The 26,488-nt window shown below is 37.9% G+C and overlaps 1 protein-coding gene across 3 annotated transcripts in view; it reads left to right on the forward strand.

Annotated features, from left to right (window-relative positions):
• The window catches only part of LOC133617781 (transmembrane protein 47-like), a 103,027-nt gene that overhangs the window by 60,392 nt on the left and 16,147 nt on the right, over positions 1-26,488 (forward strand). The window contains exons 3-4 of one of the 3 annotated variants that reach the window (XM_061978009.1): positions 24,134-24,274; positions 24,769-24,992. In XM_061978009.1, the coding sequence (XP_061833993.1) occupies positions 24,134-24,274; positions 24,769-24,884 (257 nt within the window). In that variant the 3' untranslated portion in view covers positions 24,885-24,992. Of the gene's footprint in view, positions 1-7,543; positions 7,934-24,133; positions 24,275-24,768; positions 24,993-26,488 lie in introns of those variants that run through there. The other 2 variants (XM_061977999.2, XM_061978016.1) reach the window with 2 other exon arrangements.

Genomic DNA, 26,488 nt, shown 5'->3' on the forward strand with positions numbered 1-26,488 from the left:
CTTTATTGATCCACAAGGGAAATTGTTCCTTTTTAGTTTGTCTTTTAGTCTGTGGAATTTCATTTTGTGGTAAAATGCTGCAGAGCAGCAGTCCATTACAGGTTGAACACTGGCTTTTGAATGTGGATGTACTTATTTGTTTGGTTGGAGTCAACAGAAGGAAGCAGCGTTCGATGGCAGCATCTACAGTAGCTTTGCATGCCCATTGCACTTGTGTGGTGCTTTTTTATCCTCTGTGACAAACACGGCAGACGTAAAGTTAAAGGTGACAAAGAAAGTCAACTGCAGCCACATATGGGCCTTCTCATGCTGGTGGAGGTTCCCGTTTTGCACTCGAGAACGTCTCCTCTCAACATCATTCCAGAGTTTCACAATAAGATCTTCAGTCTGTACAGGTTGCGTAGAACTATCATAGAACCAACTAAGTAAGCCATTTAAAGAACGTTAGTCCAAGTAAGGAGTTGGTTAAGTTTAGGGCGAGGAAAAAGGTAAAGGCCATAGTTATAAAAAAGTGGGTGTTATTTTGAAGGTTGGACTGTGGATACAGGATGGAGCTGGGAAAAAACAGATTTTTTTTACAAGGAACTGATATTAATAAAATAAAGACTTACATTGTAGAACAAGCATTGCGGTCTGCAGGAGCCCACATACATACAAAATATGACCGAAGAAGAACTAAACAATAGCTTGCTTACTGACATAATCTCTCATCATTCTTCGGACAACAACGTAAAAGTACCAATATGGAAGGAGAAATTGCTTCATATCCTGTAAGCTTTGCGAAACTATACGCGTTTGCTCGATGACATGCTATCCAGAAATGCCCAATGAGCATTGTGTCATGACGTAAGCGCCCAAGCCGCAGCGGCACCCTTCTTGCAATTCTTTAATTTTCTTCTCAAAAAGTATTTCTTGAATGTGGTGAGGAAGAGAGTGTCACCCATATTCTTACAGTTTGCAATGAATATAATGAAGAAAGAGCCATTTGTATGCAAAGCTGTCAGAAATCAGAAACACTCAACTGGGACCATAAAGACACTGCAAAAGTGGTTTTAAAATACTTTCAAAAGACTGGACTATATAGTAAGATAAGTGACTAAATAAAACAAGATAAAGACCTGTAGAGGGCAGCAAAATGCCTTAGATGTGACTAACATGCCGGAAACCAAAGAAGAAGAAGCTTTCTTAAAATAATTGGGTGACTTCACTTTTGATTGTTTAGAAGGCAACTAATGTGTACTCTTTTTGTCTTTGAGGCAAGTTAAAGTTGAGGTATATGAGTGTTGCATATCATTGTTGTTTTGGGGAGTTGTGGTAAAGCATTACTACCCAAGTTAGCTTTTGTAAAACAACAAGTTTTCTTTTATTTTTGTGGCAAGTAGTTTCAGACATTGAGGGGTTATGTCTATGTGCTGCTTTGTAAACTGCATCAAAATTAACCACACTGAGTATTAAGGTGTGTTGGAACTGGTTGCAAACAACTATTTAACAGGTAAGGAGCATTTAAGGCTCACTTTTAATAGCTCACTTGAAGGAATATGTTGCAAAAGGCTGTGTTTTGAGTTGTCCAGTGAAAGGTTGTACAAATACTTTCAAGTTAAAATCCTCGTGTAGCGCTCACATGTCTCAGAAACCCAGGTATTTTGCAGATACTAGTATTGGTGACTTAACAAAGGAAGTGCCTAGTCATCAAAAATGTAAACCGTATCTCATGACTTTGGCCCTAAGTGTATGAAGCAGGCACAGAGACGTGTACAGATAAAGATGACATGGATATATCTGAGTATTTCAGTCATCTTTCTCTCAGAATGTCTCCTTATTTTAAATGAAATTACAAGGGCATTTTCTTGTACATTCTTCCACTATCCAGAACATTGTCAAGGAGATGCAAAACACTCATGAGTTTGGTCAAATAATGGAATTGCAAACAGTGATTTACTTTGAATTTTTGTACATTTTTGTCATTTTGTGTTTGTTGTAGCAGCTTTTGAGCAAATTTGGTGACGTTCAGTTAAACAAATCTAAATGACGAGAATGGAGTGTGCTGAATTTAATATTCATCAATGCATTTGAGTTAATATGACCACAAATAACACTTGAGGTCTTGTTTGAGAGTACAGGTTAAAGGCTGGTATTGCTCAGCTAGTAAACAGAACACATCTACCCGGTAATACATTTTTAAATAGCGTAAGGTAGGGATGTCCCGATCCAGGTTTTTGCACTTCCGATCCGATACCGATATTGTTTTTGCATTTCCGATCCGATACCGATACTGACCGATACCGATACTGGCCTATCCGAGCATGTATTAAAGTTTAAAGTTATTTAGCCTACTTAGTTGGAATCATGTTGAAAAGGGTTTTAGTACTCTTGATAACAACTAGCCAGCTGAATTAGGGGAGTTTGAATAATACACAATGGTTGGTAACAAGAAACTGACCTGTTTATTCAAGGATAAACACAAAATAGACAAAATTATACATGACAAACAGAAATGGCATCATTGAAACTAGGGCTGGGCGATATGGCCTTTTTTTAATATTGCGATATTTTAAGGCCATATTGCGATACACGATATATATCTCGATATTTTGCCTTAGCCTTGAATGAACACTTGATGCATATAATCACAGCAGTATGTGTTTTGATTGATTGATTGAGACTTTTATTAGTAGGTTGCACAGTGAAGTACATATTCCGTACAATTAACCACTAAATGGTAACACCCGAATAAGTTTTTCAACTTGTTTAAGTCGGGGTCCACTTAAATTGATTCATGATACAGATATATACTATCAGATATACAGTATACTATCATCATAATACAGTCATCACACAAGATAATCACATTGAATTATTTACATTATTTATAATCCAGGGTGTGGAGGGTACGTCGGATGTAAGTGTCAAAAAGACAGCCAAAAGAGTTTGATATGAGAATAAATCTAAAGTTAAAATATAGGGTAGAAATGCACCCATTTGCAGGAAATGTAGTCTTGATTTTCAAAATTTTCTTTCAAGGCTTGCATGTCTACATTAAAACATTCTTCTTCATACTGCATTAATATATGCTACTTTTAAACTTTCATGCAGAGAAAGAAATCACAACTAAAAAAATCACTATTTTTTTCATACGGTGTTGATCTGGAAATTTTTGCCTCGGCATTTTGATGGTGTGGGCGTGTGGCACCGAACAAAGATAAGCGTCTCGACCCACGTTATAATATTTGAACAATGATGACGAAAACGGTTTTCTCTGTCGTGTCCGTGTGTCGAAAATTGTTATGCGCTTATTTTTTTATTTGATTTTGTGCGTGGCATATAATTGCTATGCGCAGTGGACGCTTGAGCAGTTTGCAATTGCACATGCGCGCACCTTAGAGAGAACGTTGGTCGCACGGCTGCGCTAGCATCACAGCGAACGTTAGCCATGCTGCTACCTCTCTGCTCGAGGAGGACGTACACGTATGTGACGTATGACGTGACAGTATGTGACGTATGACGTGACAGTATGTGATGTGTGTAAGAAGGTGCGCTTGCTGTCTGTGAGAGGGAGACAAAGGAAAGAGTGAGAAGAGCCTGTCGTGTAATGCCAGCAGCTAAAAGCAACTGCGTGAGAATTCACAGAATTGTGGAAAATGCGGAACGGAAGGGAGCAGCAGAAAAGTGGAATGTATTATTTAAATCTGTGCTTTGGAAAACACGGACCGGAGTTTTTTTTTAAACTGGATCTGGATCGGCATTTTCCCATGCCTTGCCAATACGCAATTTTTGGCAAATATCGGCAGCCGATCCGATCCAAATATCGGATCGGGACATCCCAAGCGTAAGGGTGATTGTCATCTGTACTCACTGCTTTTGTATGAAGCTTCCCGTTTTAAATGTCAATAAGTATTTTGCTCCTGCTACCTTTCAGGTATTTAATTCAATCTCCCATGGTTGTATACGTAGAGGAAACAACTTGTGTTTGAGACTCAACAAAATGGTGAGTCTTAAACCCATTTTTTCCCACAAAGTATATTGCACAAAAAAATGTTTTGATCAACATTCGGCTTCTATTTCCTTAGTATATAGTGATGATGTGATGATTTTTTTTTTTGGGGTGGATGGTCCGAATCTTAAACAGCAACAAAAGTGAATTTAGTACAAAAGTTGTATTTACCAGAGGTGTGGACTCGAGTCACATGACTTGGACTCGAGTCAGACTCGAGTCATGAATTTGATGACTTTATACTCGACTTGACAAAATGTAAAGAGACTTGCAACTCGACTTAGACTTTAACATCAATGACTTGTGACTTCACTTGGACTTGAGCCTTTTGACTTGACATGACTTGACATGACTTGCCACTTTCCCCAAAATCCAAAGCTTAAAAAGTTATTTGGGAGCGCTCCGTATTTTTCATTTTCTTCGTCTGTCTATCAGCGTGTTATTCCTGTCAGCTGGTGTGCTGTCAGTACAACAGCCAATCAAATTAGATTTACGTTGTTTTCATCACGCAGCATTCATCCAATCAAATTGCAGGACAACCAATGAACAAGAGTTGTCCAACAACGTGCCAGTGAGAAACAATTATGTTAAAGTTGGTTTCGTTCGGGTATAAAAACTACGACTTGGTCAACAAAAAACGAATTGCTGTATGCAAATCACGCAGTTCGAATATTACAGACGGAGACGCAACAACTTCCAACTTCGTTCGACATTTGAAGTTGCACAAAGAAGGGTAAGTTTTGAATGTAAGATAACGTTTATTGGCTAAGTAACGTGACTTTTATTTGCTGTGTAGTTAAATCAGTGAGGCTGCAAACTCACTGCTAACGTTATAACCATAGACATCTTATAAGTAGACGCAGCATAGAGCGCTACTGCCTACTGGCGCAGACGAGGCGCGTGGCCGCCATCTTGGAGTGGTGATCCGCTCCACTCAGTGCAATTAATTTGGCAGGAGCAATGAACTGTCAGCGCATTTAATTCATCTTACCTCACTGAATACCACTGATTTTCACCCCCTTTTTTGTCATACGTGTAGCTATGATAACAGACACATGTTTTGGCGTGTTTTATTATTCATAGTTTGCTTAACAGTAATATAATATTCTTATACACTATAAATGACCAGACGTCCGAGATCAAAACTGGGAATATAATCCCAGAGAAGGGGGAAAAAAACGGTAAGCTATTTTTAAGTTGAAGAAACAATATGATTAGGTTATATATACATATGCGTGTATCCTACATAAACAATGTATGAACACATTAGATATCTATATATCTTAGGGACCTATAGACTGTATCTCTGTTGCTTCAGCAGCAGAGAGTTTATTCTGTCTTGACACTTTGTATTGATATTTTCTATTACATTCTTCCCTTAAATGATAATGTTTGCAGTGATTGTTTTATATGTATTATTTTATGTAAGTCGCTTTGGATAAAAGCGTCTGCCAAATACTTAAACATATATAAACACCTGAAAGTCTTCATATCAGCTAAAACCACCAATCTGTTTCACTGGATTCAGAATAAAACCAAATTCTGTTTAACGCAACAATGTTAGTATTTGAATATTGTTACTTGAAGACTGATTCCTGGTTACAATTATACTGTTAAGAAAGTATTGTCTTATACTTTGCCTAAAATGAGAATGCATCATAATCAGTAGTGGCTGGTGAATTTTGTTTTAGGTGGGGCTGAAAGTTTGTAAACCAAACCCCTGTAGGGGCGTCATCCTCCCCCAGAATATTTCTTTGTGATTTTCACATACAAATATTGAAGATCTTTGATCCTTCTCAACTCTGTGGTAATATTATTTTCATAAAATACAACCAATAGTACGTTAATGTTAAATATCACTTGTGAAAAGTAATCCCCCGATTCCTATTTTCAACAGTCCGCTCATTTGAGCAGGAAAACGCTGAACCCCACCATCTTTGTTTTCTACCTGTCATCTGTCAGTTTCGGCTGCTCGCCGGCTCCTCATCAGCACTTCAAGATGGCGGCCAAATTGCTCACGTCACAGCAACCAATGCTGCGTCTACTTATAAGATGTCTATGGTTATAACGTCATTGCAAACACGGCAATATGTTGCGTCCACTGCAGTTTGCTACCTTATTCATACTTTTTGTCAAGTGATTTTTTTTAAGCAGGGTTTCATGAGGTACCTATACATAACGTTACGTTAGTCAATGTATCACACACAGTAACGTAACGTTAGTCAATGTATCACACACAGTAACGTAACGTTAGTCAATGTATCACACACAGTAACGTAACGTTAGACGGCAGTCAGCAGCACCGCGTATTTTAGCCACCTACAAAAAGACAAACATAGTCAAATAAAGGTCAGTTAAAATGTATACTATATTAAGAATATGTGTACATATTGCATAGGGTCCTGACATCTAAAAAGTACAACTCTGTTCATTGTTATGTTCATATATTTGTTATGTTTTTCATGTGTACGCACACATAAACACACATACAGTATGAGATGAGATCAATGAGATAAGGTAAGAACAGGATAGAAACTGCTGTGGAACTAGTTACAATGCAATATGCCATGGAAATACAATGTTAACACTTTTGTGCAAATAAGTACAGTTGCACTTGTTTTTTTTCAAATGTGTTTATTCTGTAAAGGAATGAGTTACATGTTTAAAATGACTGGTTAATAGTGCTATTTTGAAGTGCAATGTCAGCACTATCTTTTTCCCTGCAATTTCAAATGCACTTGTTTTAATAAATAAATACAGCCTTTTAAAAGCATACACAATCTGTGTAAATATATTAGTCTGTGGTTAAATGACTTGAAAGGACTCGAAACTCAAAATGCAGGACTTGGGACTTGACTTGAGACTTTCCAGTCTTGACTTTGGACTTGACTCGGACTTGCCCTGTCTTGACTCGGGACTTGACTCGAGACTTGAGGGTAAAGACTTGAGACTTACTTGTGACTTGCAAAGCAATGACTTGGTCCCACCTCTGGTATTTACCCATAATCAAATGGTACAAGGTTGGATTGAATTGTCATGCAAACAGACAATGTCCTCCGGAGACGTTGGATGAATTGAGAATCATCCCAATCATACATAGGCTTGGTCTACTTGGCCATTGATGTGTTTTCCTCATGTGTCAAGGTCCCGTTGTTTTGGACCTGTTTATTCTGCAACCTCCTTGAATCCTTTAGCCATAACAAACAATCAAAACATTTTGTAGAATGGTCAGGCCGACCACTCGTTCAACTATAACCCACATATGCTCCTTCAATGGTTCAGAATAGAAAAAAAAGAAACGAGCAGACATTCTTAATGCTTTTCGACCTCGCTCTCTCTCCGGACTTCGACAGACACAAAATATGGTTCAAAAGGTCAGAAATGCCACCATATTTTAATTGGCATGTCTTTGACGTTAACGTCCCATTTAAAGGCACAGGCTGCGGCAGAGCGTTTACTTAAATCAGCGAAAAGAGGGATTGTCGTCTTTCCTCGTCAGTGGGAGGCAATGTGTTAATCTAACTGTAGTTTTGTTTCTGTTTCTGGCTGCAGAGAGGTTTATGCCAGTCCACAGTGAACTCCTGATCAACAAAATGTGCTCTCCTCAAGAACCATTGCTGGACAAGTGGTTCATTTTTTCAGGATTTCTAATTCTCTCCATCATGAATGATCCTTCACATACGGACACTTGCTGTTTTCTTCCTTCACCTCTGTTTTTTTGGGTATACCCAACATGTTATTTGATCAGTTCAATCTGTTCTCAGAGATAATAATTAATATTAGAATTGACATGTAAAAACTGTTTGTTTTAGCTTGGTTATTTACTATATTTAGTTACTGTTATTTCTCGTGTAACTTCTAATTTGCTGTATGTTTTACATTGCAACCACAGCTGCCAGTAATTTATGGTAAAGTTGAATATGGCAATAAAAAATCTACTGTACTGTTGTAATATGTTTATTTTATTTATTTTACAGTATGTTATTTTTAATATGAGTTACTGTAAATGGGATTATATCAATTTATTTAAAAAGCAATTACCGTGAATGGGTTTATTATTTCATTATTTGTAGTCTAACTTACTGTAATTCGGTTAACACTATATCCGTTTATCATGGTAATTTACAGTAAGCAAAAATGGTTCTCTATTGCATAACAATAACACACCGTAATGTTTAATACATTGTGACTGTATTTTTTTTTACAGTGAATTCCTGGCGCAAACAGCCGCCAGTATTTTACTGTGATTTCCATGTTTTTTTAAAAGAGCTTAACAATACTGTGTATCAGTTTTCTTCGAAGTAATTTACCGCAAGCAAACTAACTGTAACATGAACGGATTCAACATTAACATACAGTAATGTCCTGTATTTTTACGGTAAATTCCTGGAAACCACAGCTGCCAGTTTTTTAGTATAAATTCTATAGGTTTTTTGTAAACAGGTTAATAATATATTTTTTTTTCATAGTAATTTACTGTAAGCAAAAACAGTTATCTACTGTAAAATTAACGAATTCAACACCTTGACTGTATTTTTTACGGCAAATTCCTTGAAACCAAAATTTACCGTAAATTCTGCTGATTTTTTTTTACTGCGTAAAACCCCCCCCCAAAAACACTAAATTCAACCACAAAGTAAGTTATATGATTTCTGCATTCAAAAAACCGCGGACGGAGTCACATACTTGGCCAATAAAACACAATCCGCTGACAAACACAAAATAATATCAGGAAAATTTACATAAACATAAGTGAAATTTTGTCAATGTGAGGAGGAGAAACATTTGTTTCGGAAAATAATGTGTCCATTTATCCCCGACACAGTCAACCACCAGGTCCTGAACCAAACCATGGTGCGACGACCACTTGAAACAGCGACTAAACTACGAAGCTAAAGCTGACCAGAACAATCCATACACCCTCAACACATCTCATCTGCTTGCGTTGTTGTTAACGACAACATCGATGTAAGATCAATGTACAAACAGGACAACTGTCGCAACTTGAGAGGCGCTTTCTTTTCTTTTTTTTTTTAACAGCCTCAAGTGAGCCGCCTCTTTACTCGTCAAGCTGAGCACAGCCCAGCACACTTCCCCCCCCTTCACTATAAGATACTTGCCAACCCTCCCGGATTTTCCGGTAGACTCCCGAAATTCAGCGCCTCTCCCGAAAACCTCCCGGGACAAATTTTCTCCCGAAAATCTCCCGAAATTCAGGCGGAGCTGGAAGCCACGCCCCCTCCAGCTCCATGCGGACCTGAGTGACGTGTCGACAGCCTGTTTTCACGTCCGCTTTCCCACAATATAAACAGCGTGCCTGCCCAATCACGTTATAACTGTAGAATGATCGAGGGCGAGTTCTTGGTTTCTTATGTGGGTATATTGTTAGGCAGTTTCATTAACGTCCTCCCAGCGCGGCAACAACACACAACAACAGCAGTCACGTTTTCGTCTACCATAAAGCAGTTCGTCTGCCGTAAACAGCAATGTTGTGACACTCTTAAACAGGACAATACTGCCATCTACTGTACATGCATATGTGACAATAACATCTAGGGCTTTTAGAGAGTGCAGTGCACAACTGCGCACACAAGGAGACGAAGCAGAATGCATCATCAGAGAGGGTGTTCAGCATGGTTAGAAAAATAGTGACAGAGAATAGAACAAGGATGGACAATTCAACCCTTAACTCAACAATGAGTAGATGAGTGTTATGTGTGTGTATATGTGTAAATAAATGAACACTGAAATTCAAGTATTTATCTTATTTATATATATCACCAAAAATGATTCCCGGGCGCGGCCACCGCTGCTGCCCACTGCTCCCCTCACCTCCCAGGGGGTGATCAAGGGTGATGGGTCAAATGCAGAGAATAATCTCGCCACACCTAGTGTGTGTGTGACAATCATTGGTACTTTAACTTTAACTTTAACTTTATATATATATATATATATATATATATATATATATATATATATATATATATATATATATATATAATAATAATAATAATAAAATAAAAAAATATATATAGCTAGAATTCACTGAAAGTCAAGTGTATTTATATATATGTATATATATAAAAAAAAAAAAATATATATATATATATATAGCTAGAATTCACTGAAAGTCAAGTATTTTTATATAAGTTTATATATATGTATATATATATATATATATATATATGAAATACTTGACTTGGTGAATTCTAGCTGTAAATATACTCCTCCCCTCTTAACCACACCCCCCGACCATGCCATCCCCCACCCCCACCTCCCGAAATCGGAGGTCTCAAGGTTGGCAAGTATGCTTTAATAACGTGGTGTGCCACATCCGGTCTGACTGCGCTAACAAAATAAAGGTTTCAAAAAAGTACACAAGCATAATGTTCTTAAAGCATTTATTGATACATTTACACATTTATTACGCTTTGACCTAAAATAGTGGTTAAAATTGTCCAAAGAAGTTTTGCACCAATAAATGTGAGGATTTTTGTATTTAATGAACAAACATATTACTAAATCTTATTTTACACAAAAAGTACACACTATGGTGTTAAAATTTGTGTAAAAGGTAACAAACGGAATAAAAACAATTACAACAAGAAAAAATTAATGTTATTGTTTTTTTAAATTGCTATTGTTATTTAAATGTATTTTTACTGCTTTTATTATTATTCCAATTTTGAGGGTTTATAAGTTACTAATTTATATCCAGTTTGTTTTAAGTTAAATCTTGGTGGTATAATAAATGCTCATGTTTTAAATAAATTGATAATCGTGTGATTAATCGTGATTACAATATTAATAAAAAATAATCGTGATTGGTATTTTTGCCATAATGGTCCAGCCCTATAAGATGGCCACATCCACAAAAGCAATTTTTGTGCTTGCCTTGTCTGAATATACAAACAACTTATGTGAAAATATGCACTCATCTGCAACCCAGACGGAGAGGACACATGCAATACATTTAGGCTGATTTAGACTAAGATAATCGATATTATTAAACCATATTATACTAATGTTTACATCCAGAGCAGCCATTTTTGAAACCAAACTGGTAAGGTAAAAACACCCAGACTTTCCGAGTAAGGCGCGTTCCAGTTGAAATTCCGACGAGGAACTCGAAAATTTTGACTTGCTAGTATTAATGGAACACACCATATACCCACCATCCTTTCACTTTCAGCACAAATAGGTTTGGGTTCTTACGGGTTAAATAGGGCAGTCAAAGTCAAATGATTCATGAAGAGAATTGTTTCATTGAAATACAAATGTGAGAGAAACAATTTTCTGCTATTTAAAATTTCCATGGAAAAAAAAAAAGTGAAAGCCACTCATGCAAATGAAGCTCAGACTATTGTTTTTAGTTGTGCTTCGTATTGCTCGTTTTTCTTATCTGACTTTTACCACATCTTGGCTTGTGTTTGCTTCTACCCGGGCCTTATAAAAGAAGGAGCAAAATTGATGTAGCAATATGGGCCAAGGCCTGTGTGCGATTTAACTGCACGTTTACACTGCCACTATCTATAAATACAGCAAGCACAGCTTTTTTAGTGCAGGCTTTTTGTCAACTTAGGTGTACTAAGTGCTCCTTCTCTTCCTGACCTTTCACTCAGCTTCATGGCCTCCTTCCTCCACTCTTGTAACATAACTTTTATCTTCTTTCTTTCCTTGCTCCCACCTTCATTTCCAGCCTTCCATCCAACAACCTACTTTCATCACATCATCCTTGATTCTCTTCTCATTCCTCCTGTCATTTCCTTGCCTCTGCGCTTTTTATCCAGTTCTTTCCAGACGTCGCTTCTATTTTTGAAGCTGTCACCGTGTTGCTTTTGATCCGTATCTGTGTTGAGGTATGAGGTATGAGATATCGTAAATGACTCCATCACCCCTAACAGACTTCGCTCTTGTGTGCATTTTATTTTTAGAGCGGCAATGATCTATTTTTGAAATATTGGAAAACATTTTCAACAAATAATTTATAGTACAGTTTTCCCAAATTGCCAGAACCTAATTTCTTGAAACCAGTGGTGGTGGGCTGTGCGTTTCCCACCTAGGCCTTCAGTGATGTCCAACTTCAATAATTACCTCTCAAAATACCATAATTGATGTCACCACATGACCATTGCTGGAGAAATACTAAACAGGAACACATTTACAGTGTACAAAATTGCTTATTTTCTGGCGCATTTAAAAATCAATTAACGAGCAATTAATTAATCAGCAGTTAAAGCATATCTCATGTGGTACTGTCAAAATTAAAATGGCAAAAAACGTAGCACCCATTCGACGCCGTATAAGCCAGTGGTGCCCCTCGTCGTCATTTCCCCCATTTCATTGCCAGAACAGCTGAGCTAGCTTTTGGGATTGGCCGACATTGTCTCACAAGATGTACAAACCCCGTTTCCATATGAGTTGGGAAATTGTGTTAGATGTAAATATAAACGGAATATAATGATTTGCAAATCCTTTTCAACCCATATTCAATTGAATGCACTACAAAGACAACATATCTGATGTTTAAACTCAAAAACTTTATTTTTTTTTTGCAAATAACTATTAACTTAGAATTTCATGGCTGCAACACGTGCCAAAGTAGTTGGGAAAGGGCATGTTCACCACTGTGTTACATGGCCTTTCCTTTTAACAACACTCAGTAAACGTTTGGTAAATAAGGAGACACATTTTTTAAGCTTCTCAGGTGGAATTCTTTCCCATTCTTGCTTGATGTACAGCTTAAGTTGTTCAACAGTCCGGGGGTCTCCGTTGTGGTATTTTAGGCTTCATAATGCGCCACACATTTTCAATGGGAGACAGGTCTGGACTACAGGCAGGCCAGTCTAGTACCCGCACTCTCAGGCCCAACGAAGCCGACGGCGTTTCTGGGTGTTGTTGTTAAAACGGTTTTCGCCTTGCATAGGAGAGTTTTAACTTGCACTTACAGATGTAGCGACCAACTGTAGTTACTGACAGTGGGTTTCTGAAGTGTTTCTGAGCCCATGTGGTGATATCCTTTACACACTGATGTCGCTTGTTGATGCAGTACAGCCTGAGGGATCGAAGGTCAAAGGCTTAGCTGGCACCCACCTGTTCCCAATTTGCCTGTTCACCTGTGGGATGTTCCAAATAAGTGTTTGATGAGCATTCCTCAACTTTATCAGTATTTATTGCCACCTTTCCCAACTTCTTTGTCACGTGTTGCTGGCATCAAATTCTAAAGTTAATGATTATTTGCAAAAAAAAAACGTTTATCAGTTTGAACATCAAATATGTTGTCTTTGTAGCATATTCAACTGAATATGGGCTGAAAATGATTTGCAAATCATTGTATTCCGTTTATATTTACATCTAACACAATTTCCCAACTCATATGGAAACGGGGTTTGTAGTTTCTCTTTAAATATCCTTCTTGAAAATGGCCTTGCAAATATATATCTTCCACCTAATCAACGTTTTGTTCCCCGTCTCTGCTACGGCACAACACTTCCTGCTCCCTGCTAAATTGAAACTTGTGATTGGATACTCACTTTGGAATGACAAGTGAGTATCCAACCACAGTCTTGTTAACATCAGGCGTCTTAGATAGGCTACTGTCAACAACTTGTGATCTGATTGGCTATCGCAACTGTCTCTCACTGTATGACGCCCGCATTGTTGATTCTGAAAGCCTCGGGCAGATTTGGGACAGCATAGCAACATAAGCTAGCTGAATTCTGATTAGATACAAACTAAAACTAAAAACAACCGCACTGGAACGAGCATAATATGACATGAAGATAATATGAATACTTTTAGGTATTTAGGAAAAGTACATTAAAAATGACTTTTATCTTTAATTATGGTCATGATTTCTGGTTGTTAGGCCAGCAGAGAAGGCTTTGCTGACCCTGACGGCACACCACTGCTTGAAGGCTACACCCATTTTGACCTTGCACAAAAATGCAAAAAGTATACAACCTAGGTAAATTACTTTGTCTTTGCTTGTGATTATGGTATCACCTGCTTTAATCGTAAAGCCCGGGGATTTACCTAGGTTGTGCTTGGACCCAAATAGGATGGACTCTGTTTTACCCAGGTGTAGTGACAGTTTGTTATCGGAAAGCCAGAGACAGAGATTACTTAGTTCGGTGCTGAGTGCACTTTCAACCTTCAATTTGTCCCTGTCCGAGGCCAGGATTGCAGAATCGTCCGCGGACAGGAACAAATTGGGCAATCAGGTATGTGAATTAAATACATAGCAAGCTTAAAAAAATAAACAAAGTGCCCATATACAATAAAACACACATATAGTACATACATTAAACGCATTTATAAGGGCTGTCGAAGTAAACGTGATAATGAGTTAAGGAAAATGTAATTAAATTCCCTCTTGACAACACCAAATTTGTTTCCATCTACTGTCTCTGTGAGTTGAGTTATCGCCGGAGTAAGTGGAGCCACTTTTTAGCTGCCAACAACTAGTTGATGCAGAAAGCGCTCCTCTTCAACAAAGGCAGATCATGCTGCAAAGCTGACAACAGACAACAGACACAACCAGCATATTTCAACAGCAACTGCTCAATATGGGAGGCAACAGCTTTAATTTAGCAATGAAATAATATTGTGGAAGAGCTGCTGGAAATAGTCACGTTTTGACTCTTATGAAGACTGAGAGGGCACTTTTGTAACGTGGTTACACACTTAGCCCAGCTGAAGACTGCACTGGCACACTGTTTTTTTACCGTCATTAAAAATAGCTTTGATTTTAAAGTGAGCATGTGTCACAGTGAGCGTGTGTGTGTGTCTTTAAAATAGCATAGTGTTTACTGAACAAATATTTGCATAAATCTTACAAATTGCCCAGTCCCATGTTTATAGTATTAAACACTTAAAATTAAAATATCTGTTTAGGGTAAACTTATGAAAGATACAACATTTTTTATCTGTGATTAATCATAATTAACTACGGGTTAACTACAGACAAAATGCAAATGCATCCATCCATCCATTTACTACCGCTTGTCCCTTTTGGGGTCGCGGGAGGTGCTGGAGCCTATCTCAGCTGCATTCGGGCGGAAGGCGGGGTACACCCTGGACAAGTCGCCCTCATCACAGGGCCAACATAGATAGACAGACAACATTCACATTCACACACTAGGGCCCATTTAGTGTTGCCAATCAACCTATCCCCAGGTGCATGTCTTTGGAGGTGGGAGGAAGCCGGAGTACCCGGAGGGAACCCACGCAGTCACGGGGAGAACATGCAAACTCCACACAGAAAGATCCCGAGCCCGGGATTGAACCCAGGACTACTCAGGACCTTCGTATTGTGAGGCACATGCACTAACCCCTGTTCCACAATGCTGCCCCAAAATGCAAATATTACAATAAAATACGTTTTTTCAAAATATTAATTTTTTACAACCACAATTTTGAATTTTGATTAATCGCCGTAAATTACTTAATTTTACTTTAAGAATGTTTTGACACTATTGTAATTTTATTGTCAGACTGTCATAGAAAAATGTAAGAAAAGAAAATAAACAATTAAAAAAAAAAAAGAATGCCATGCGCAAACATTTTTAAAATGTTTTACTTGAATACACATCATTTATTTGGTTAACACTGGACGGATCCATACTAAACACAGAAAAGATTGGCCTTTTGCTGGAACTTTGCCTTAACACTTTCAATTCATGGGAACGTTTTACCGACAAAAACAAGGTTGTGCCGTGGGATCACCTGTATCCCAAATAGTAGCAAACCTTTAATGGAGGACATGGAAAAGAGAGCTTTGAGCTCTTTTACAGTGTCAGCACCAAGTCATTGGTACAGATATGTGGATGACACATGGGTGACAATCAGAAACCAAGAAGTGCAAGCCTTCATTGAGCACAAAAACATTAGTTCACACGTGAGTAGAGATGTCCGATAATATCGGCCTGCCGATATTATCGGACGATAAATGCTTTAAAATGTAATATCGGAAATTATCGGTATCCGTTTTTTATTATCGGTATCGTTTTGTTTTTTTATTAAATCAACATAAAAAACACAAGATACACTTACAATTAGTGCACCAACCCAAAAAAACTCCCTCCCCCATTTACACTCATTCACACAAAAGGGTTGTTTCTTTCTGTTATTAATATTCTGGTTCCTACATTATATATCAATACAGTCTGCAAGGGATACAGTCCGTAAGCACACATGATTGTGCGTGCTGCTGGTCCACTAATAGTACTAACCTTTAACAGTTAATTTGACTCATTTTCATTAATTACTAGTTTCTAAGTAACTGTTTTTATATTGCTTTACTTTCTTTTTGGTTCAAGAAAATATTTTTAATTTATTTATCTTATTTTATTGTATTTTATTTTTTTTAAAGGACCTTATCTTCACCATACCTGGTTGTCCAAATTAGGCATAATAATGTGTTAATTCCACAACTGTATATATTGGTATCGGTTGATATCGATATCGGTAATTAAGAGTTTCGGTAATTAAAGAGTTAGACAATATCGGAATATCGGATATCGGCAAAAAGCCATTATCGGACATCCCTACACGTGAGGATGTCAAAGACAGTAAGTTGCCTTTTTTGGACTGTGATGTCCACATTGGAGAAAACCGGGGCCTCCATGAAAACCCAAACATACATAGGCATACATAGGTATTTGAGGGAAGCCCTAAAAACCTGTGGTTACCCAAGCTGGTCGTTTGTAGAAAATGCATCCAGTTCCAGAAATAACAAGAACAGAGTGGATGAAGAGGAAAAAAGTGACAGACGCAAAAATATATTCATTCCATATGTATCAGGCATGATTCATAATCTGGAATTAACTTTCACCAGTTTAGAGGCGAGAAAGCAGATCACCAGCTCATCATATCAACATAAGCTTGTTACCTCTGTGATCAATGCACCGCTGAAAGTAGGTACTTAACGTTAGCGCTTATATTAACAATATTGCTAATACTTGGTTAATATTCAGGTCACGAAATGTAAATTGAGTATTATTGATGCTTTTTGGATGTTTTTAATGGGTTTTATGGTCACGAAAGACACAATCACGTCATGACTCCCATCAGCCTAATTGTTAGCTGACTTTGCTTGCGTTTGTTTACGAGTTAGAATACTTTTAAAGATACTTACATAAAAAGATTGTGAATGATAGGGAACATTCCAAAAAAAGTGCAGTGCCCCATTAATACAGCTTGCTCATTAAAAGATGGAAAAAAAAGACAATAATTCAATGTTTATTTATATATCAATCAATGTTTATTTATATAGCCCTAAATCACAAGTGTCTCAAAGGGCTGCACAAGCCACAACGACATCCTCGGTACAGAGCCCACATAATTAACTTTCATAAGAAGACTTAGTTCCACTTATTTACTTTTGTGAAATTATAAACCATTTGAGGTCTTACTGTCATGGTCCCACATGACAGTTTGGACTTCCTTTATTTTCCCTTGTTGTGCAGCTGGGATAGGTTGCAGAAAATAGATTGATAGATGGTACAATTTCCTGTCCTGCTGCTTATGTAAGCAGCACCTTCACTTTCTGTTCTGTGTCCTGCCAGCACACCTGTTCCACATTAACTAATTTTATTTAGTCCCACTTTTTTCCCTCCTTCACTGCTGGTTTATTATCTTCTGTATGACACAATGTGAGTTCCTATGCGACTTGTGTTGTGTCTGACTTTTGCCTGGTACAGTACTTAATAGGGACCTCTTGCTAATACGTCTCCTACTTCCTCTGCACCCTGGTATCACGCCAACAGCAACCATGCATGACATTTACCTTTTATTTGTACCTGAAGTATGTGCACCTCCAGAATACTTATCCAGAAAAACGTACTCTCTCTTTTGCCCTAGGAATGAGTCTGGTGTTCAAGATTGTCTCGTCCACACACACTCGCAGGGAGCGCGTACACATATACAAAAGTAGTCCCCAAAAACGAACACTTACAAGTCATGTTATGATATAATATGCATGCAACGTTTTAGCTACTAACGGTTAACGTTAGTAGCTAAACGTTGCCAAATTACTATAACTAGCTGACAACAAACAAAGCTAAAGCGTGTTTATTATGTAGGGCTTAGTTCATGTTCTTAGGTGGCGAAAGGCGAAAGAGCGTGATGACGCTTAAAACTAGAGATGTCCGATAATATCGGCCGGCCGATAAATGCGTTAAAATGTAATATCGGAAATTATCGGTATCGTTTTTTTTGTTTTTTTGTTTTTTATTAAATCAACATAAAAAACACAAGATACACTTACAATTAGTGCACCAACCCGGAAAACCTCCCTCCCCTCATTCACACAAAAGGGTTGTTTCTTTCTGTTATTAATATTCTGGTTCCTACGATATATATCAATACTGTCTGCAAGGGATACAGTCCGTAAGCACACATGATTGTGCGTGCTGCTGGTCCACTAATAGTACTATCCTTTAACAGTTAATTTTACTAATTTTCATTAATTACTAGTTTCTATGTAACTGTTTTTTATATTGTTTTACTTTCTTTTTTATTCAAGAAAATGTTTTTAATGTATTTATTTTATTAATTTTTTTTAAAAAGTACCTTATCTTCACCATAGCTGGTTGTCCAAATTAGGCATAATAATGTGTTAATTCCACGACTGTATATATCGGTTGATATCGGTATCGGTTGATATCGGTATCGGTAATTAAAGAGTTGGACAATATCGGAATATCGGATATCGGCAAAAAGTCATTATCGGACATCCCTACTTACAACACTCTGAAAAGTTGGTGACATCTGGGGAGGTTGCAAACAGCCAATACAAGACAATGTTAAAAAAAAAATTGTAATCATAGAATACATATATTTGAAATTTTTTTTAGAATTACCAATTCACTTTCTTCTATTGCTTCTTTGTGTTTTATTTAATGTTGCAATCGAGACAAGGCCGCCTGTAAGCAGTGTTCCGAATAATGGCTTTTTATAACAACGGCGTTATACTAACACTGTCACTTTTACTAGCAACCAGTAATCTAATGAATTACTTTTATCTACGAAAAACAACGCCGTTCGCGAGAAGATTGATGTAACCTTGCGCGCTATTTTCGATGTGGTTTTATTTCAGCAAAACCGTGTCAGAAACTCAAGTTCAATGCAGGAAATACCTTTTTCACTAATGAATGCAACAACCAGCACCACACTAAAATGAACTTGATATCAATTAGGAGGCAACATCACACAGCAAACAACACACATAAGAACACGCACACATACACACTGCTCATTTGAGGGAATAATGAACAACAAATCAATGATTGAAGTGACAAGCTTCAATCATACAATACCCCGTTGGAGTGTAAGGAAACTACAGACATCAAAGCAAATTCAATATTTTTATTAACGAACTCTAAAACAATCCATTTAAAATATTGAACAGAGCTGACGTCACTACGAGTCTGAGCTAACAAACACAGCTGAGCGAATGCTGCACTGTCTGGGCCCTGACGTCACATGTCACTTAGCAACAAGCATTGCCTTTTCAGGCACATATGCACACTCTGGTCTCATGCAACATCTCAACTGTATATATGTCAGATATTTAAAGTTGTTTTTTTTGTAAAGTAATGCAATAATTACTTCAGAGTAATTAATTATATTTATTAAAGAGCACATAAAATCTTTTTTTTTTTCTTCAAAACTCGACAGTGCGCCTAATGTACGAAATAATTCTGGTTTTGCTTACCGACCTCGAAGCTATTTTATTTGGTACATGGTGAAATGATAATTGTGACCAGTCAAACATAAGACATACGTGTAGACTGCAATATGATGGCAGTCACACACAAGAGATACTGTACATGTAGACTGCAATATGACTCAAGTAAACAACACCAACATTTTATATGTTCCATTGAAAATAAAGATCATTACACACAGCGCTCGAAAATCTATCAAAATGTTTTAGTACGACTTTGGTAAGCTATGAAGCCGCACCGTTTAATGGATTGTACTGTACTTCAACATACAAGTATGATTATGGTGTGTGTATATGGTAAGACATATTATCTGGCGGTTTGTTTCGTAATATTATGCAAAAGCAACTTTTCTTACCTTCTGGTACCTGCTGATCTGTATTTGGGATCTGCATAAGTCCTGAAAAATTGCACGCGTCCGCCTTTGTAGTCTGTTACTTCAACATACGAGTATTATTATGGTGTGTGTATAAGGTAAGACATATTATCTGGCGGTTTGTTTCGCAATATTATGCAAAAGCAACTTTTCTTATCTTCTGGTACCTGCTGATCTGTATTTGGGATCTGCATAAGTCCTTAAAAATTGCGCGCGTCCGCCTTTGTAGTCTGTTACTTCAACATACGAGTATTATTATGGTGTGTGTATAAGGTAAGACATATTATCTGGTGGTTTGTTTCGCAATATTATGCAAAAGCAACTTTTCTTACCTTCTGGTACCTGCTGATCTGTATTTGGGATCTGCATAAGTCCTGAAAAATTGTGCGCGTCTGCCTTTGTAGTCTGTGCCGACACCGCAGTCGATAAGTCGTAGTTTTCTTTTTCTCTATCTTCTTCTTATGGGGCATTCATCCTCCGCTGTTGACATTTCTAATATAAAGTAGTGTAGAGTTATTACTTATATCTAGGGATGATGTTTGATAGGAAATTATCGAGTTCGAGCCCATTATCGAATCCTCTTATCGAACCGATTCCTTATCGATTCTCTTATCGAATCCAGATAGGTTGTTGTATATGGAAAAAAAACACAAACAAAAAAACACAATATTTGGTTTAACAAAAGCTCACTTTTATTTTATAAGAAAAAAAAAAAGAAAAAAAATATTGACTGTTAACCCCCTAAAAAAAAATAAAAAAAATTGACTTTTGTTACCCAAAGTATATTAAGTGGGATTTTTCAGAAAAACAAACATATACAGTAACACAAAAACAACCTGTCTCTGTGATCACTATAGGTGTATAAATAATAATATAGTGTTAAATAAAATCAGTCCCTAGGGCACAAAACTGAGAATAATACAGCTCTCCAAAAAGTGCACTTCTGCTGCTATTGGAACATACTAACTACACACACTATGACACTAAGAACACCACAGTCATCAATCAACAATTCTTCCCCCCTTACATGAGAGCGAAGCCTGGCAATAATTGCATATTGCCTGTTCGACCCTCACTATACGTGTTGAGGTTGTACAGCTTGGCAGAAAGCTAACAAACAATCCAAAGCAGATTAATCCATTTAGGCTCTTTATTGTTGTTGATCTTGCGTTGTCTTTTCCTATCTTTACTTTTGTCTTGCACTGGACTGTTATTTTTTTTTTTTAACTGAAATACACACAATGACAAATGTATAAGCTATGTGATTCAATTAACATACTGAAATGTAATACACAATATGTAAATATTAGCTTCACACAAATATACAGTAGTATCATCAAACAAATACTTCTGAGTGTTGAAACTAGTTCGATGGTGGAAATATACGACTGGCAGCCATTTTAAGTCCTCAAAACATCCATTGAAACAGTGCACAAAAATCGTTTTTCAATAAACATCTTAGTATCAAACTTAACCACTTTCCACCTTAATATTGAGTTACATAAACAAGTTAAACAGTTTACTTACAGACTTATCTTTTCCAAGGCTTGTAAGAGCTAACACAACTTGTCTACTTCTGAATTGTCTCAACCCGGAAGTGCCCAAACTAATGGTGTCAGTTAGAGTCTACAATAAAATGGGCATAACATTGCAGGTCCCACAGGGCATTTCCTGTACGTGGGAAGGGATTCGTTCCCAGGGATTCGAATAAAGAACCAACTCTTTTTATTTACTATTGTGGACTCGATAATGGGAACCGGAAGGGATTTGAGTCCATGGAATCGGTTCTTTTCTTTATCGAACAACCGGGAGAACCGATTTCGAACATCATCCCTACTTATATCTGTCAGTAAACTTGCGATGAAAGCGCTAAAACATATTGGTATAGTGAGTGGACATTATTCACCCAAGGAACTTTAGTTATTAGAGAGTTCCGGTCGGCGGGTTTTTCACGGGACACATTTCAGGCGTTATTGCACTAGTGAGCCATGGATGAGGAGATGCTGCTCCGTTATTGATTTAAGTTAAGTCTTAATGTCATTAAAACAGTTAGCTCTATCTTTTGACACTTCTTCCACTTCCGTCCTTGCACGCTACACCGCTACAACAAAGATCCGTCGAAGGTGAGACACGTAAATAAGACCACCCACAAAACGGCGCATCCTGAAGCGACTGTCAGAAAGCGACTTGAAGATAATCCGTAAAACATAATCTATGCAATATTTTGACCAAAGAACCACCATTACATGTTATGTAGACCACAAGGAAGTGTTTTCAATGTAGAAAAAAATAAATAAATAATATGACTCCTTTAATGCGCCCTATAATCCGGTGCGCTTTTGTATGAAAAAAGATCGAAAATAGACCATTCATCGGCAGTGCCCCTTATAATCCGGTGCGCCCTATGGTCCGGAAAATACGGTAATTCCCTTAGTAATTTAATTACATTTTTGACAAAGTGACCACTATAATACATTTTTAATAGTAATTTTCCAAACACTGCCTGAGAACATTTTTTAGATGGGGGATAAACACTATCATATTAGACTCCAAAAGTGTCAAATGAAAAACCAGAAAAAGTCACCAAATTTGTTGCTAGTCGTTTTTGACAAACCTGGGGCCTAAATACTCGCTAAATATAGCTACAATATGTGTAGAGATTTAAAGCTACAGTAACCATCAAAGTATTTACTTCAATATCATCAACCATGTACTGTAGACCTTGTATATGCAGGGAAAACTAATTGGAGCCCGAGCAGCGGAGCAAGCACCGCAGGTGCGATGCAGACCACTGCAAGGGCTCTATTGAAATTGCTCTGTTTAATTTTATTATTCCGTCATTTTGAGGGCATTAACATGCATGAAAACCCCACATTTTGCAAGCATGTTAGGTATGGCAAAAAAAATAAATCATTTTTGGGGTCTTGAAAATGAAATTTTAAAATTGTATCTCTAGTTTAATTTGTTCTTTTCAAGCAAGCCTCTTAAGCACAAAATCTAGGAGGCTGATATTTACAAAAAAATTGCAAATGAGTTGTGAATTTGCGTGAGAATTTAAATTGTGTCCTAGTACCTGAACAGTGCTTAGGTTAGGCTAAAAGAGCGTTTGATTCAGAAAATGTAATTAGTGTTTTAGCTCAGTGTTTTTCAACCACTGTGCTAGTGTGCCGTGAGATACAGTCTGGTGTGCTGTGGGAGATTATGTATTTTCACCTATTTGGGTTAAAAATATTTTATGCCAACCAGTAATTATAATTTGCAAGTGTCGGTGCTGTCTAGAGCTCGGCAGAGTTACCGTGTAATACTCTTCCATATCAGTAGGTGGAAGCAGGTAGCTAATTGCTTTGTAAACGTCGTATCTAATGCTTAAAGCAAAAATAAACAGAAGGCGAGTGCCCCTAAAAAGGCATTGAAGCTTAGGGATGGCTATGAAAAACAAAACTAAAACTGAACTGGCTACAAAGTAAACAAAAACAGAATGCTGGACGACAGCAAAGACTTACAGCGTGTGGAGCAGACGGCGTCCACAAAGTACATTCGTACATGACATGAGAATCAACAATTTTCACACAAAGAAGGATTGCGTCCGCACTACTGAAATTGTCTTGATTGCTAAAACAAAGCAGGTGCGGGGAATAGTGCTCAAAGGAAGACATGAAACTGCTACAGGAAAATACCAACAAAACAGGAAAATTTACCAAAATAGGAGCGCAACACAAGAACTAAAATATTACACACAGGAAAACACCAAACAACTCCAAGTAAGTCACAGCGTGATGTGACAGGTCGTGACACTTACTTTGAGACAAGAGCTATAGCATGATTGTTTATGGTTTGAATTCATATCCAACAATTGCAACAATGACTTTTTACTGTCAATATCAACTACCGAGTTTACATTTTTTATGTTTTCTGCTGGCGGTGTGCCTCCGCATTTTTTTCAATGAACAAAAATGTGCCTTGGCTCCAAAAAGGTTGAAAAACACTGTTTTAGCTAACCGTTATTTCCTTCGTTTACATGTGTCATCTCTTTTCCAGACTGGCAGATTGTCACGCTAGCACTGTTGTTAGGGGGCGGGGCCCTAGTGCTGATGTCCTTCCTGGTGGCTCTGGTGGCCGTGTGCATCGGCACCAGGTGGCGATTCTACGGCCCTGTTGCCTTCATGCTGTTCGCCACAGGTTAGTACACAGGTCACACAAGTTCACATCAATGACAAACACCATGAACTGGTTCAAAACTCCATGTTTTTTGTCAAAAAAAGAAATGAATATCATGATACATTTCCTTTCATCCTTCTCTCTTTATCTTCCATTCTTAGTTATTTCCTTTTTTTTGCCCCTGCATGTACAGTAGAGAAAGTAACTATTTGATCTGATTTTGTAAGTTTACCTCCTTACACAGACATGATTAATCATGAAAGTACTTGTTACGGCTGAGTCTGGGCCGCAGCAACAAAGGAGGAAATGAGACTGAAGTTAAATGTGTGCAAAATAATATTTGATATAACAAAAGACAAAATTAACATATATGTCCAAAGCAAATGAATGTGCCAAAAACATGACTGGAACAAGGCCCCCAGCCATCAGCCAGGAAAGAACAAGCAGAGCAGACAATTAGCAGGGATAGGAATCCTGGAGCTCTGAGCGGATATTCCTTCCTTCTCTCCAATTAGCGAAACCACCTGCAGGTGTGGGATCTGCAAACCAAGAGGGAGCGAGAGAAGAGCAACCAAGCAGGCAGGAACACAGAGCCCTTGCTTGCAAACGTGAAGGAGAGGAGGCGACCTGAACACTTTTGACCTATGTCAGAAGTGGGGATATGAGATAGTTGAGGTCCGACAGCATCTTTACGGCCCAGAAAACTTAGCCTGAAATGGTGATGTAACTAAGGGCAACAGAGCAAGCACCTGGTCACCAGGAATAAACTCCCTGTACACAGAATGCTTATCATACTGCTTTTTTCATTTTACCCTGAACTACAGCAACACACTTCTCGGCCACCTGCTGAGCTTTATACACTACGAACCTATATAACAAAATCAATCAAGTTATTTGAAGGGTACGGCCTTTCCTAGTTGAGCTGCAACAGCGCCAGCAGACCACGAACTATGACTGAACACCAGGTCATTAGGACTAAACCATACTTGCCAACCCTCCCGGATTTTCCGGGAGACTCTCGAAATTCAGCGCCTCTCCCGAAAACCTCCCGGGACAAAATTTCTCCCGAAAATCTCCCGAAATTCAGGCAGACCTGAGTGACGTGTCGACAGCCTGTTTTCACGTCCGCTTTCCCACAATATAAACAGCATGCCTGCCCAATCACGTTATAACTGTAGAATGGTCGAGGGCGAGTTCTTGGTTTCTTATGTGGGTTTATTGTTAGGCAGTTTCATTAACGTCCTCCCAGCGCGGCAACAACACACAACAACAGCAGTCACGTTTTTGTCTACCGTAAAGCAGTTCGTCTGCCGTAAACAGCAATGTTGTGATACTCTTAAACAGGACAATACTGCCATCTACTGTACATGCATATGTGACATTAACATCTAGGGCTTTTAGAGAGTGCAGTGCACAACTGCGCACACAACAAGGAGACGAAGCAGAATGCATCATCAGAGAGGGTGTTCAGCATGGTTAGAAAAATAGTGACAGAGAATAGAACAAGGATGGACAATTCAACCCTTAACTCAACAATGAGTAGATGAGTGTTATGTGTGTGTATATGTGTAAATAAATGAACACTGAAATTAAAGTATTTCTCTTATATATATATATATATATATATATATATATATATATATATATATATATATATAGCTAGAATTCACTGAAAGTCAAGTATTTCATATATATATATATATATATATATATATATATATATATATATATCTAGCTGTAAATATACTCCTCCCCTCTTAACCACGCCCCCAACCACGCCCCGACCACGCCCCCGCCCCACCCCCGACCATGCCCCCCACATCCTCACCTCCCAAAATCGGAGGTCTCAAGGTTGGCAAGTATGGACTAAACCCTCTACTCTCCTGGACCGCTTCCTGTGCGGCCAACAACAAGAACCACGCTAGGGCTTCCTCCCAGTCACCTTTCATCTGGACACAAAAAGAACGCAAAATGGACTTGAGCTTTTGATGAAACCTTTCTAAAGCACTTTGACTTTGCGCATGGTAAGCAGAAGACACGTCATTTTTTTTTATTTTTAACTGTTTTACAACTTGTGCAAACAATTTGGAGCAAAAAAAATGGATATTTTATCTGTTTAAAGAACCCGAGGCAAACTAAATACTAAAATAAAACTGACAAAGCACGCACTACATTTTTAGTTGTAATACCCGAGAGGGACAAGCGGTAGAAAATGGATGGATGGATACTGTGCAA

The sequence above is a fragment of the Nerophis lumbriciformis genome, linkage group LG01 (genome assembly GCF_033978685.3).
Source record: "Nerophis lumbriciformis linkage group LG01, RoL_Nlum_v2.1, whole genome shotgun sequence".
NCBI classification, from domain to species: domain Eukaryota; kingdom Metazoa; phylum Chordata; class Actinopteri; order Syngnathiformes; family Syngnathidae; genus Nerophis; species Nerophis lumbriciformis.